Raw genomic sequence first — 12,725 nt, forward strand, 5'->3', positions numbered from 1 at the left:
TAAAATTTCTTTTCAATATCCGAAAGTTTTAACTGACATTTATTGAACATTTTTTTGTCTTTTATATATTTATATGTATATTTATTACCAAAGGGGATTTTTTTTTGTACATACGTACAATTTTGTTTTTAATTTTTATAATTTTCATTCACACACATACATACATAATAATTTGTGATATATTCAAAATGCTTCCCTAGAAGTTCCTTAGATTTTTCATTTCTTTTTGGTGGTCTATGCATATCGGGCTAATTTTCCGTTCAGATATGCGTCCAATTTCTGATTCAATTTTGATGTACATTTTTCAAATGATTACCAGTTGTTAAATAAATTTTTATTTGGTCCCTGAAGCTGTTGTGTTTAGATTAACGATAGCTTTATTTGTATGTGTTAGTTTTGCCTTCATAACCAGGTCTAGAACATTGCTGGTACATAAGTATCTTAACTATTTCCAAAGTGTTTAGTGGGCTAAAGGAATTCAAAAATTTAAGAAACGTTACGAAAAATGAAGTTAAACTTAAACAGTTTTTTTTTTATTACGAATTCTCAAACAAATGTCTTGTTATGTATTCTGTGCCAATCTTTGTTGTTGTTGTTGTTGTTTATTTGTTGTCTATTTGATTTTGTTAAATGTGAAAATGGAGCAAATATTGACGGTGTTAGGATATTAATTGCCTTCTCGCAACCCCATCACAGTCAATATTTACTTTGGGCTATTGTTAAGTATTTAATAAACGTACTAGATTCGTAGATTACTATTGCATTTTATAATAATACTTTTAGCATTTGTATTTGTGTAAATATATAGCATATCAGTTAAACGTGTAGCCGTTGCTCGTCTTGGGTGAATGTTTAAAAATAAAAGCCTCTGTGTGTCTAAGAAATGGAAATCAAAATGAAAATCGCAGCTGTTTAACTAAAATATTTGTTTTTATTAATAAACATTTTCAGCGTAAATATATGATATATTGTATATATATATTTTTTGCGTTTAAAACATAATAAGTAAATAATAAAAATAACGAAAATCATGAACTTAATCTTAAGTATAAGTGTATATATAACAATTATGCACGCTGAACAAATTTTCATTTAAATATAACTTATCTCAATCCTATAACTCTTTTGTTTATATATTTTTAAACAAATTATGCAATTTTTTTATTGGTACTTAATAAAATTATATCTTTTTTTTTTCAAAATTAGGAAAGATATTCCTTGGTTTTTTGTATTATTTTTGTAAAAATTAATATTCATAAATATATATATATAACATTTTTCGCTGTAAAGAACTAATCGTATAATAAAGAAAATTTGAAAACATTATTTCTATGGAATTTAGCATTCAAATAATCGGTATTTTTGTTGTTGTTGAAATTCTTTTTTGTTTGCATGCTTGGCTGGTGTTTGCTTAAGTTTTATCTTTGCTTTTGTTGTTGTTGTTGATGTCCTGGTTTTAATGCTAAATACATACATATGCTATCTGTACTTATGGGCTATTGCTAATCATAATGCATTTATATGTAGTTACGCTTATTGGCTGTGAAACAGTTTTTAACTTGTTTATGTTTTTTTTGCTGTGATTGAAAAATGCAAAAAAAAAACAGAAAGAAACAGAATTTTGCTCAGTTTGCTAAGTTGTTGTTTGCTTTAAAATGTACTTTTTTTGTTTGTTTATTATTTTGTTTTGTATTGTACTTGCATCAGTTTTGAACGCATCGAGGGCGTCGTCTTTGTTGTAGTAAAAATAATCTAAATGTATGCTGTTAAAAACGAGAAACTGTTTATCATTTTAGTGCTTCAACAAAGTCTGAGAAATGTTGCATACAAATTGTAACAAACTGTTCGCTAAGAAGAGTATTACGCCTTGCTTTAGTTGCAATCACCTGTTTTTCTATGTTTGTTTGCCTTTTGGTTTCGCCAATAACTTAGAACTATTGCTGTTGGTTTTATTTTTATTGGTTAATATGATTAATATTTTTTACTAGGGCTATTGTTTTTTTTTGTTTTTTTGTTTTTATCTGTTTACTGTATCTGTATCTATAAAGAGTGATGGTTGAGTGGATAATTGAAATAAAAATTGTTTCATTTTCTTATGACAAACGTTTCGAGCGTTTTTGCGAATGCCTTGCATATTCTTGTGCAATGCTGCGTATACGCAATGCAAAATGTTGCGCATACGCCATGTGAAAACTGCTCTGCGCTCTCCTCGATCATGTTCTGCTTCTTTTTTCTCTTGCTGTCTTAATTGTCTTGTCTATTGTATGCTTGGCTATGATCGTTAATTATGTGGGTATTGTATTGGTTATTGCTATGAATTGAAATTGAATTGAAAATTAGTTGTTTTGAGTTTGTTTCTTTGTTTTTCATTCGGGTTTGTTAATTCTGTGTGTCGTGTGTGTTTGTTTACTTGTTTGTTTTAATGTTAATTGTTTGTGGCTATGGCTATTTCTATTACTGTTGCTATTTTAGTTTGTAGTAAGAGTAGTACTATTGTTTAATTAAATTGTTTGGTAATTGCTTGAAGAAAAAAGAAAAGTACAATCGACGTCAGGCTTTGTGTTTTGTTGTCTCATTCATATGATTACATACATAGTAGTTATATATGTACTGGTATACAATATTTAGATATTGTATATTGTTATTTCAATTTTTAGTTCAATTATTTTGGGCTATTGTTGTTGGTTACCAATGGTGTTGTTGTGGTTGGCTTTTCTGGGCAGATTTGGGCTATTGTTTCTTGCTGTCTGGTTGTATTCTTTGCATTTTTATTGAAGATCGCTTAACGCTCAAGTAAAACGTAAAAGGATCGTGTTCTGAATTAGTTTTGTTGGCACAACTAAACATTGTATTATTTTGAATGGTTTCTCGTTTGTTGAACTGCTTGAGAATAATATAACAATTGAATTTTGTGATGTTTGGTTTTTGACTGCAAATGATTGTTTTTAGCAAAATTAAAACTGACTTTGACTTTAGTTGCGTGCATATAATTGGAGAACCTAGGCATATTTTAAATGTCTATAAAAAGTTATGTGCACTTATAATGATTTTTGATTTTCAATTAAAGGTTTTCTTGGTTAAATAATAATTGTTGCTGTTTACATATACATACTTCTTGGTATTGCAAAGAAATCTGTTAAATTATATCAGTTGTTATTAATATATATTTGTTAGTTGTTTGAAACAATTGCACTATAAGTCAAATGTGTTGCCCGTTCGTAATATTATAATAAAAATTGTTTAAAGAGAATTGCTTATAATGTTGTCTAATATATACAAAACACAAATCAAGGCTAACAACAGTTTCAGCACGCCAGTCTGCTACACGCTGCTAATAATATACATAAGTATGTGTGTTTCATTGTGATATTTAAAAAAAAAATTTAAATATATATGTTTATATACGTAATAATAAGTAAAATTTTGATTTGCCTATTTTGCGTGGACTGCGCGTACAGTTAATTAGAATAATTGTAATAATAATATGCACTAATTCATATACATAAATTAAAGAGAGAAAATAGACACTAAGTATATGCACTTACATTCAGCAAATTTTGATTCATGTTGAACAAATTATATTTTATACACAAAGGTGAGCAATTCTTAAAGCATGATATAAAAAATGCTAAGACTCGTCTTTAAACAATTTTATAATTATTAGTAAGTATATCGATTTAATGTTTTTTGTTTTTTTTTTTTACAATTATTAACTATTAATTTGTAGTAAACAAAGAATAAGTAATGTATGGGTAATCAATCTTTTTTCTCTCCGAAAAATAAAACACGTACCTGAGCGTTTCTGCACGCCCCACCCCCGCCCCCGTGGCTGCGCGTTGTCACCTTTTTGTTGCCAACTTTTCTTGGGCGTATTTGGGCAAACTGCACGGGGCCAGAGGTTGGCATGCAAAAATTCTATACAATTCAACATTCTCAAGCTGTTACTCATTACACTCGACTCTAAGACCTAACATTAGGTTGATATTTCAGTATCTCACGCCCTCACATGCGGCTTGCAGTTTTCAGTTTTCGCTTTTCGCTTTTCACTTTTCTCTATTGTATTTACTTGTAAGAATGCCATTTTGTCTGTGTGTGTGTGTATTGTTGGGTATTTCTTTAACATTTCTTTTTTAATGTGTTTGCATTTTTTAGTACATTTGGTTCGTGCAATGTTTTCTGTTTGGATCAGACACAAAGCACAAAACAAAGCGCCCAGACCTGGCATGCTTGTAGATTCATAGTTAATAAACTTTTCAAATTATTTGGTTGGTTTCAACGAACCGGCCTTGAAATTATGCTGAACATGCTTCGAAATATTAGCTAAATTTCGTATAATTTATAACGTTTGCTTCTTAATACATATAAACCGTATAATTGCACTTTATTTTTATTTTCATTATTTTTAATTTGATTTTTGTTTATCGTCTTTTTACATATAATTTGTTTTACTTTTTTTGCAATTTTTTTTCTTAAACAAAATATTTGTTTTGCAATTGCATATTTTTTTGTTTGGAATTTTGTTTTTTTCTTTAATGTGTGTTTCTTTTTTTTAGTTTTTTTTTGTATAATTTTGTTTTATAAAATGTTTACACTGCATTGTTTTATTTTCAAAGCTGTTATTATAATTTTGTTTATAGTAGACAGGTTTTTTTTTCTGCATTTCTGGGTAGTTTTGAGTAAAAAATGTTCCAAAATATATTTACACCTATATGCGTTCTGAAATGTCGTCTGTTTTGTAGTAATGTGCCGTAGTTGTTGCCCTGCTATTTTAGAGTTCGAAAAAGTAATCTATTGCCATATTATTTTCTCTGCTGTTTGTTGCAACTTGTGGCTGCAGTTAAGAATTCTCTTTCGCTTCAAAAACATGATAGTTTTGCTTGTGCTCTGTGTAGTTATTGTTGTTAATTATTTTTATCCGATCATTTTACAATTTGTTTATATCTTTTTTTTATATGTTTCATTATTATAATAAGTTTTCATTATTAATTTTTGTTTAGATTGTGTTTGTTTTTCTTGTATGCCTAACCAACATTAGTCAGAAAAAGTTTCTTCAAAATTTTGGATTATTAATCACAGATAGTGTGTCTAATATATATGTATATATGTATGTATAATAAATATTTATGTATACTTCAAATATAATTAAATTAGCAATAAATACTTTTTGTTTTTTGATTTTTTGTTGTTGTTGTCGTATAATAAACAATTTTTTGTTGGTTTGATACGCACACGTTTTGCACGCCATCATGCAAATAATTTACTAAATTTTACATTGTTTTTTTTTTTGATTTCTTTTGATACACCAAATGCCATTTTTTTTTTGTTTTTTTTTTTGTTTTTAATGTAGGCCTGAATATAAATTTTGAATTTTATCGTACAGATATTTGTTACTAACCACAACATTTATGCACATTGAATGTATTTTTAAAGATTAGCCAATAAATATACTTTAAACTTTCCATGCTTAAATTATAAGTAATTTATTGTGTTTTGCTTTAAATGCTTTTAAATGATTTTGTTTATATTCTTTTTACTTTCTTTCACAAATTAACTGAATAGAATTTTTGTTATATATTTTTGTTTTGTCGTTACAATTTACTAAACACTTTGACATACCGACTTTAAAAATACATATGTTTGTTGTATATATATTTTTTTTGTTATAATTAAATTGTTTTTATTTTTATTTATTTTTTAATATTTTTAATTCTTTTTGACACTTACTAACTAGCACACAAAATATGTTTTTTAGGTACATTTATATATATTTACTCTTTGATTTTTTTTTGTTTTTGATTTTTTATTTACGCATACATTTAGTAACCCATCTATAATTTTGAAAAGTTTCTTAAATCAAGAGACATCGAAAGGGCATGTGTGACTCAATGTTGGCCAAAAAAGGTGTTACAAGTGTGTACTGGTAGGAGAGGTTGTTACTTTTTACGGTGTAAATATGTTAGACGTTTCATTTGTTGTTGTTGTTCTTGTTGTTGCTTTTCTTGTATATTGTGTAAAGATGTGTATAGAGTGTATAAGTACATTTAAATATATATAGTTGCTCAAAATGATCATGTGTTTTGTTTGAGGTATACGCGTAGTGATGAAGACACACACATACATAAATATATATATATATTTATATATATATATAGATATCGAGTTATTTAATGCTTATATCAAGACTTGTTTTCATATCATTTCTTTTATATATATTTTTATGGGCCATTATATTTGCCGAATTATTTACTTAGCCAATGTGGAATTTTCTTTATACTCTTTTACTGCCTAAACACATAGTTAAATTTTATTTATTTAAACACCGAAACATCAAAATTTGTCTTTCATATACAAGTTGCATATATTTAATAATAATATTTTTTTGTTGCTCTATATATTTTGTATGTAATTTTCTTTCTCTTGGTGTCTTGTGTAATATGTAAAACTTTAATTTTGATTTTTTTAAATTATATCGAATTTTTTTTTTTTGTGAATTTGATGGGGTCGATTTGGGTTGTGTCTTTTTGTTGGTTTTTGGTGGTGGATTTAGTTGTTGTGAATTTTGCGTTTGCGTATATTTCAATTTGGTTTTTGATTTTTTGTTTTATTATCATTTTGTGTGCTTTTATCTAACGTTTCTCGTTCCTCTTATCAATTTATTTAATTTGTAAATGTGAAGGCAGCTTTGTTTATTGATTTCCGTTTTTTTGTATGCTTCATTTTCATTAAGGTTTCAGGGTTGTAAGTATTCATTTATTTTCGACTTTAATTAATGGAAATTAATATGTCATTTTGTTGAATTGAAATGAATTTAAGTATAATTTGGTTGTAGTTTTTGAATTTTGTTTTGCTATTTCTTGTTCTTGTTGTGTTTTTTGTAGTGTTGTATTGTTATGGTTATTGTTATTATTGCTTGTTGGCTATTAAGTTTGCTGTTGTTATTGATCGGATATTGTAGATGTTGTTGTTGTTGTTGTTGTTGGTATTCATTAGTTATGGTCTTTGCTGTGGTTATTGTAGTCGGGTTTGTCAGTAGCTATGCAACTGGCGTCTGCATTGCGTTTGCGAAAGTCAAGTGAGAATCACAATTGAAGTGCTTAAGTCAAGTTTTCAAAAGATTAAAACGTAGAAAGTTTGGAATGTTTCATTTTCCATGAATTTTGGTAACAATTCGCAAGCAGGCGCTGCATAGATGGGCTGTTCTTTGCTTGTAACTGCTTTGCTGTTGATATTTTTTTTATTGCATTGTGGGCTGTTGGTTTGTTTTTTGTAATTTTTAATTAAAAAAATATATATATGTATGGGGGTCTTTTGTTTTATCTTAGTTTTTCGGTACTTAACAGAATAGAGAATGCAAATAAAAAATGTTTTCTTTTGTTTTAAGTTCAGTTTTGGTCTTATAATATTATTTTGCTGTTTATTTACTTGGTGTTGTTGTTGTTTATTTGTTTTTAGGTTTTTGTTTTGTTTTGTTTTTAGAAAGTTTGTACAAGAGAATGCCTATTTGTCGATTGTCAAAAACTAAACAATTAATATACATAAATACTGTGTGTATTTATGCATGTTTGTTTGCTTGTTGTTGTTGTTGGTGTTGTTATTGTTTGTTACTGTTCTTGTGTACTTCATATGTGTAAATACATATTTAATTATGTTTGTATGCTATAATGTATGTCTTGTATTGTGTTTATTAACTACTAACAATCAGAGCCAGGACGCTGCTCTATATGCCCCGCCGCTTCCCACTTATCAAATCGGGCTCTTTGCTTTGTTATGCATATATATATATATATATATATGTATATACATATATAGCGTATATATACTTAAAAATTTGGTTTGCTTTTTCTTATATGATTTATAGACACATACTCAATCTTCGATTGCCTGTACAATACAACTACACGTGACCGGGTGCTCAACTAACCACTGCCCAACTAGAAACTATAGTAGTGTGTGGCCAGCGGAGGCCACACAAATGTTGGTGCCACCTGTGGCTGCTGCTGCTGCTGCGGACAGTCGCCTGAATGCCACCTGCTCTATAACTGCTCCTCGGGTGCGTTGCAATCGGCCTGTTCGGCCTTGATCTGCGCCAGCTTCTCGTGCAATATCGAATTGCTGGGTGAGATTTGCGCTGCTGTTGGCTCCAGCTCGTATTTGACACCTGTGCTGCCATTGAGATCCATAATTTTGTTGCCAGCACCGGCGAGCTGAGCCGAGCTGTGCGATTGCTCGCTCTTCAAGCTGCTGGCGTCCGTTTCCGAGTCGCGCGATGTCATGCGGCTGCGTCCATTCCCGTTGTTGTTGTTCTTGTTGTTGTTCCTGCTGCTGCCGTTGTTGTTCTTGTTGTGCGCCAGGTCGCTGTTGTTGTTATTGTTGCTATTGTTGTTGTTGTTGTTGTTGCTGGAATGCTCATGATCCTCATCACTGCTGGCACTTTCGGCGCTGCGCATGGGACTGAGGCGTTCGCGCTTAATATCCGAATAGGCGCTCAGCGGGCTACCCGGACGTTTGACGCTCTCGGAACTGGAACAGGCGGCGCTGATGTAGTCATTGCTACGATTATTGGTAAATGGCAGTGGCGTCTTCTTCACCAGCAGCTGATCCAGCAGCGCATTGCCATTGCCATTGCCGCTGGTGCCGCTGCCAGCAATAACATCGCCATCCTTCTTGAGGGAGTTCCGTATGATGCCGTCGTACATGTTCTCGGCAAAGTCCACGGCGCTGGTCATGTGCACGCCGCCATGGCCATGATGATTGGCGACCACGCCCAGCGGGCTGCTGCGCATCACCTCGGCCAGGTGCGAGTTAAGAAACTCAGGACTGCGATTGAAGTCCAGTGCATAGTTGGCGCCAGCATTTGGCTGTGCCCAGAACATGCTCGGCTGGAAGGACAACTGCGGTGCGGCATCAAAAATGGGCAGCTTCATGCCATTGGGTGCTGCCGCTGTCCCAGCTGCCGCACTGCTGTTGTTCTTCAGCGCGTTGCTCAGCTTGGAGCCGGAGCTGTTGTTGGCGTTGCTGCTGCTGTTGCCGGACTTCAGCTTATCCAGATGATTCAGTGCCGTCAAATTCACTTTATTTGCTGCGCCTGTCAGTCCCACGAGATCCGGCTGCGGCTTCGGCTCACGTTTGCGTGGCCGCATCAAATGCCTCTCCTTCACCTTGTACTCCAGCGTTGAGTGTGGCACACCGTAATAGCTGCCGGCACGATGCACAGACATCTCGCCGCGCTGTACGGCCTTGACTGCCTCCACCAGGCTGTCTCTGTCATAGTTGCGGTACTTACCCCGCTTCGGTCGCGTGCCCTTGCCGGCGGCCAGTGCAGCGGCATCCTGTGCACTGAGTTGCTGATGCTGGTGCTGATGCTGGTGGGCATGATGGGCGCTCAGATGGCTGTGATGTTGCTGGGCGAGCAGATTAGGTGAGGCACCGAAGCGTGAGGTGTCTGTGCCGCCAATAATTTTTGCCACCGATATGCTGGGCTTTCTGCCGACGTTGCCGCTGCCACCGCCACCACCACCACCGCCGCCACCGCTGCTGCTGCACTCGCTGCCGCTTGTGTTGCCATTGTTGCGCTTATCCAGACCCAACAGGCTGTCCTGGCTGCTCTGCTCGTTGATCTTGCGCTGTATGGTGTTGGCCATCATCTTCTGTATCGATGTTGCCGATGACGACAGCAAATTGCCGCTGCTGTTGCTGCTGTTCTGCCTGTAGCTGTTGTTGGCCGCGACGGCGGCTACAGCTGCTGCAAGCATTGGTGAGGCGGAGTGTGGACTGTGATCGCCGCCGCCGTTGCGGTTGCTGCTGCTGTTTGAGTTGTGGTTGTTGTTTTTGTTGTTGCTGCTGCTGCTGCTGCAATGCAGCGTGGGCGAGACGCTGGGCGCACCGCTGACCTTGAAGGACGGAATCTTCAGTATGGGATCCTCGCATGCCTCATTGGCATCCAACGAGGAGCTGGTCTCAGGCGTTTCAGACTTTGGTAGGTGCCGGCGATAGGCGGCAACTGCAGCAACACTATTTAGCTGCTGCTGCTGCTGCTGTTGCTGCTGTTGCAGCAACGAGACGCTGCCGTTACTCTCGAGGCCGGGCGCCACAACGCCGGCGAGCGCCTCGCTCATGATGCCGCCACTGTTGGCCATCAGCAGCGTTTTGAACAGGTCACCCAGCGTCTGCGTCTCGTCCAGCTTGGGCATGGCGCCAATGCCCGCTGCCAGCATTAGTGTATGCAACAGGACACGTGCATCGATGGGCATGGGCAGTCCAGCGGCATTGCCGCCAGCTGTTGCAGCAGCTGCAGCTGGTATGTGTCCAGTTGGTGTGCCGCCGCTCTGTGAACGCGTCGGCTTTGGCGACATAACTGATTCCAGCTCGTCGCCCAGCTCGCTGCCATTGTGCTCGGATATGCTGGTCAGCTTGCACAGATGATCAGTGGCTACAATGCGTTGGGCGATTTCATTAAAGCCAGGCGCTGGCGTCGACGCATTGCTATCGCCTTCGCCAGCCTCCTCGCCGGATTCATCCTGCTCGTCCAGATCCAGTTCGTGCTGCAGCTGCTGCTGCAGCTCTGGCGGCGTTGGCACGTTCGTCCTTTTGCCGTCTAAGGACATTTTGCACTGCTTTTTGCGCAGCATGGTGCGCTGCGCTTGGTACTGGCTGGCCGCTTTGCGCGTGCCCAGCTTATTGACCAGCACATCCTGCAGCACGCTATTCAAATCCTCGTTGCTGTACGTGTGGCGTGCCGCTGCTAGGGGCGTGGCGCAGTCCGACAGAGCTCTGGAAAGGATAATAACAAGAATAAGATAAGTTTTTATGCGCTTGCAAGTGCATTCGATTAGCTAGGGATTGGATGTTTACTATATAGTAAATATATATCGACTTTGCAACTATATAAAAACAAGAAATATCGGATATCTTCGGCACGCCGAATATGTTTTTTTTCAAAAGCTTTGTTTCTGATCGACACTTCCTCTAGGCTCTAGTACAGCGATATGTTATGGTTATACATATATGGGTTAATGAGGCTGAGAATTTGATGCTTAACAGATCATTCCTAAAACAGCTATATGATATAGAGCTAGAAGCCGGATTAGTCCGACATATTAACTGCTTTTACCTAGAAGATTAGCGTATGCAATGTTACGTGACGATAGCTTTAAGGCTGAATGAGTAAACAGAGAGACAAACAAACGTATTTCAGCTTGGCTGTTGATACTGATCAAGAATATATATATTTCATGGAGTCGTCTCGACGTCTCCTGCTATGTGCTCCACATGAATTAAAAAAAAAGTTTATAGATTTAAGTTAATTAGTTTTAGAAATTTATAATTGAATCGAGATTGCAAACGGATGGAGATTGAATTTGTGTAGAACTAGATAAGCTATTGAACATGGACCATAGAGGTAATTGACCAGTCAAAGAGTATATATATGTTCCTTAGTAGCTTTGCTGGCACATCAGTTCCCTTTGACAGCATTTTGTGAGTGACTGCAGTTCAAAGCAGAATGCAGAAGCTGACAAAATATTATTTTCACTTTTGCCACTTCCTGATGCCCGGCGAACATACATTTTTTTTTGGTGCTCATATATTGGGCATCCACACATACACACACACACACACACACACACACTTAAAAGGACTGACAATGAGCGCTTCTTAAATGTCTGCAGCAGGCAGCGGCGATGTTGTCCTTGTCAAAGGCAATGGCGAGGATGCAGCATAGAAAAATTTGTAACGCTTGTTTTTTTTCTTTCTGATTTCGGCTGCTGCAGAGACAAAAGATGACACGCCAGGAGGGGTGAGTGGAAGGAGGTGGTGGAGGGGGTCGAACGAAGATGTCAGCCTGCCAGCCAAGGCAGGGACAAACATGTTTTTGAAGTTCATTAGACGAATTTCAAAAAAAGCATTTTTCACTTAATGCTAAGCCCGAGCCAAGCCGCACCACTTGGCGCTTTGGTGATGCCCCCAGCCACTCTGTTGGCCGGGTGGAGCGCACTTTTGGTAGCCCATTTCAAAAGGCAACTTTTGTGCAAGGAAAAAACAACGACAACAACAACACGAACAGCAGCAGCATCAGCAGCAGCACCCGCAGCAGCAACATCAGTGAAAGCCGTACGAAATTTTTCTTTTCTTTATGCGCAGCCAACAGGGAGACGCGTTACGAGACGAGGCGGGGCGAGACGCGTCGCGGACGAGACGAGACGAGACGCGACACGACGAGACGAGTTGAGACCAAGACCCTTTTGGCAGCGCTTGGTGGGTGGGGTTTTGGAATGCCGGGCGGCTCTGGCCATGGCTACGGTTTCAGTACATTGCACTGGCTGTCGCCAGGCAGCGGAAACGCACAGCTTCTTGTCCTCGCTGTGGGCTGTGGGCCAGCCCAGAAAAGTTGACTGAAAAGTTGGCGCTTTTTTTGTTGTTGTTGCAACCTTTTCTTTATGCGTTTTTTCGTTTAGTTTTATTTTTAAGGATCGCGCGCGTCTGGAATATGTCTGAAAATTACGCAGACAACGAAACGTGTACGGCTGTAACAGCAGGTGGCAAGTGGCAATGACTGCAGCAGTTCTGCTGACCAAAAACTTGCATGTATTTCTGCTTTTTAATTTTCTTATTATTTATTATTTTGGCCAAGTATATACTAAATAATACGCCCGAAAAAATATGGAAATATGTATAAATGTTCATAATTGCGCCGGGCCAGGTGTCGAGGTGCGACAGCAATAGCCGGT

The 12,725-nt window shown here is 36.9% G+C and overlaps 1 protein-coding gene across 4 annotated transcripts in view; it reads right to left on the bottom strand.

Annotated features, from left to right (window-relative positions):
• Positions 1-1,943: 1,943 nt before the first annotated feature.
• Positions 1,944-12,725, bottom strand: part of Eip93F (Ecdysone-induced protein 93F) — a 70,831-nt gene continuing 60,049 nt past the window's right edge. For all 4 annotated transcript variants that reach the window (XM_064696762.1, XM_064696765.1, XM_064696764.1 and 1 more), the window contains one exon: positions 1,944-10,770. In XM_064696762.1, coding sequence (XP_064552832.1) covers positions 8,034-10,770 — 2,737 coding nt within the window. In that variant the 3' untranslated portion in view covers positions 1,944-8,033. The remainder of the gene's footprint in view (positions 10,771-12,725) is intronic.

This window comes from Drosophila montana, unplaced genomic scaffold (genome assembly GCF_035044405.1).
Source record: "Drosophila montana isolate Dmon_TW-CO22-7 unplaced genomic scaffold, ASM3504440v1 contig_3848_1, whole genome shotgun sequence".
In the NCBI taxonomy this organism is placed as follows: Eukaryota; Metazoa; Arthropoda; class Insecta; order Diptera; family Drosophilidae; genus Drosophila; species Drosophila montana.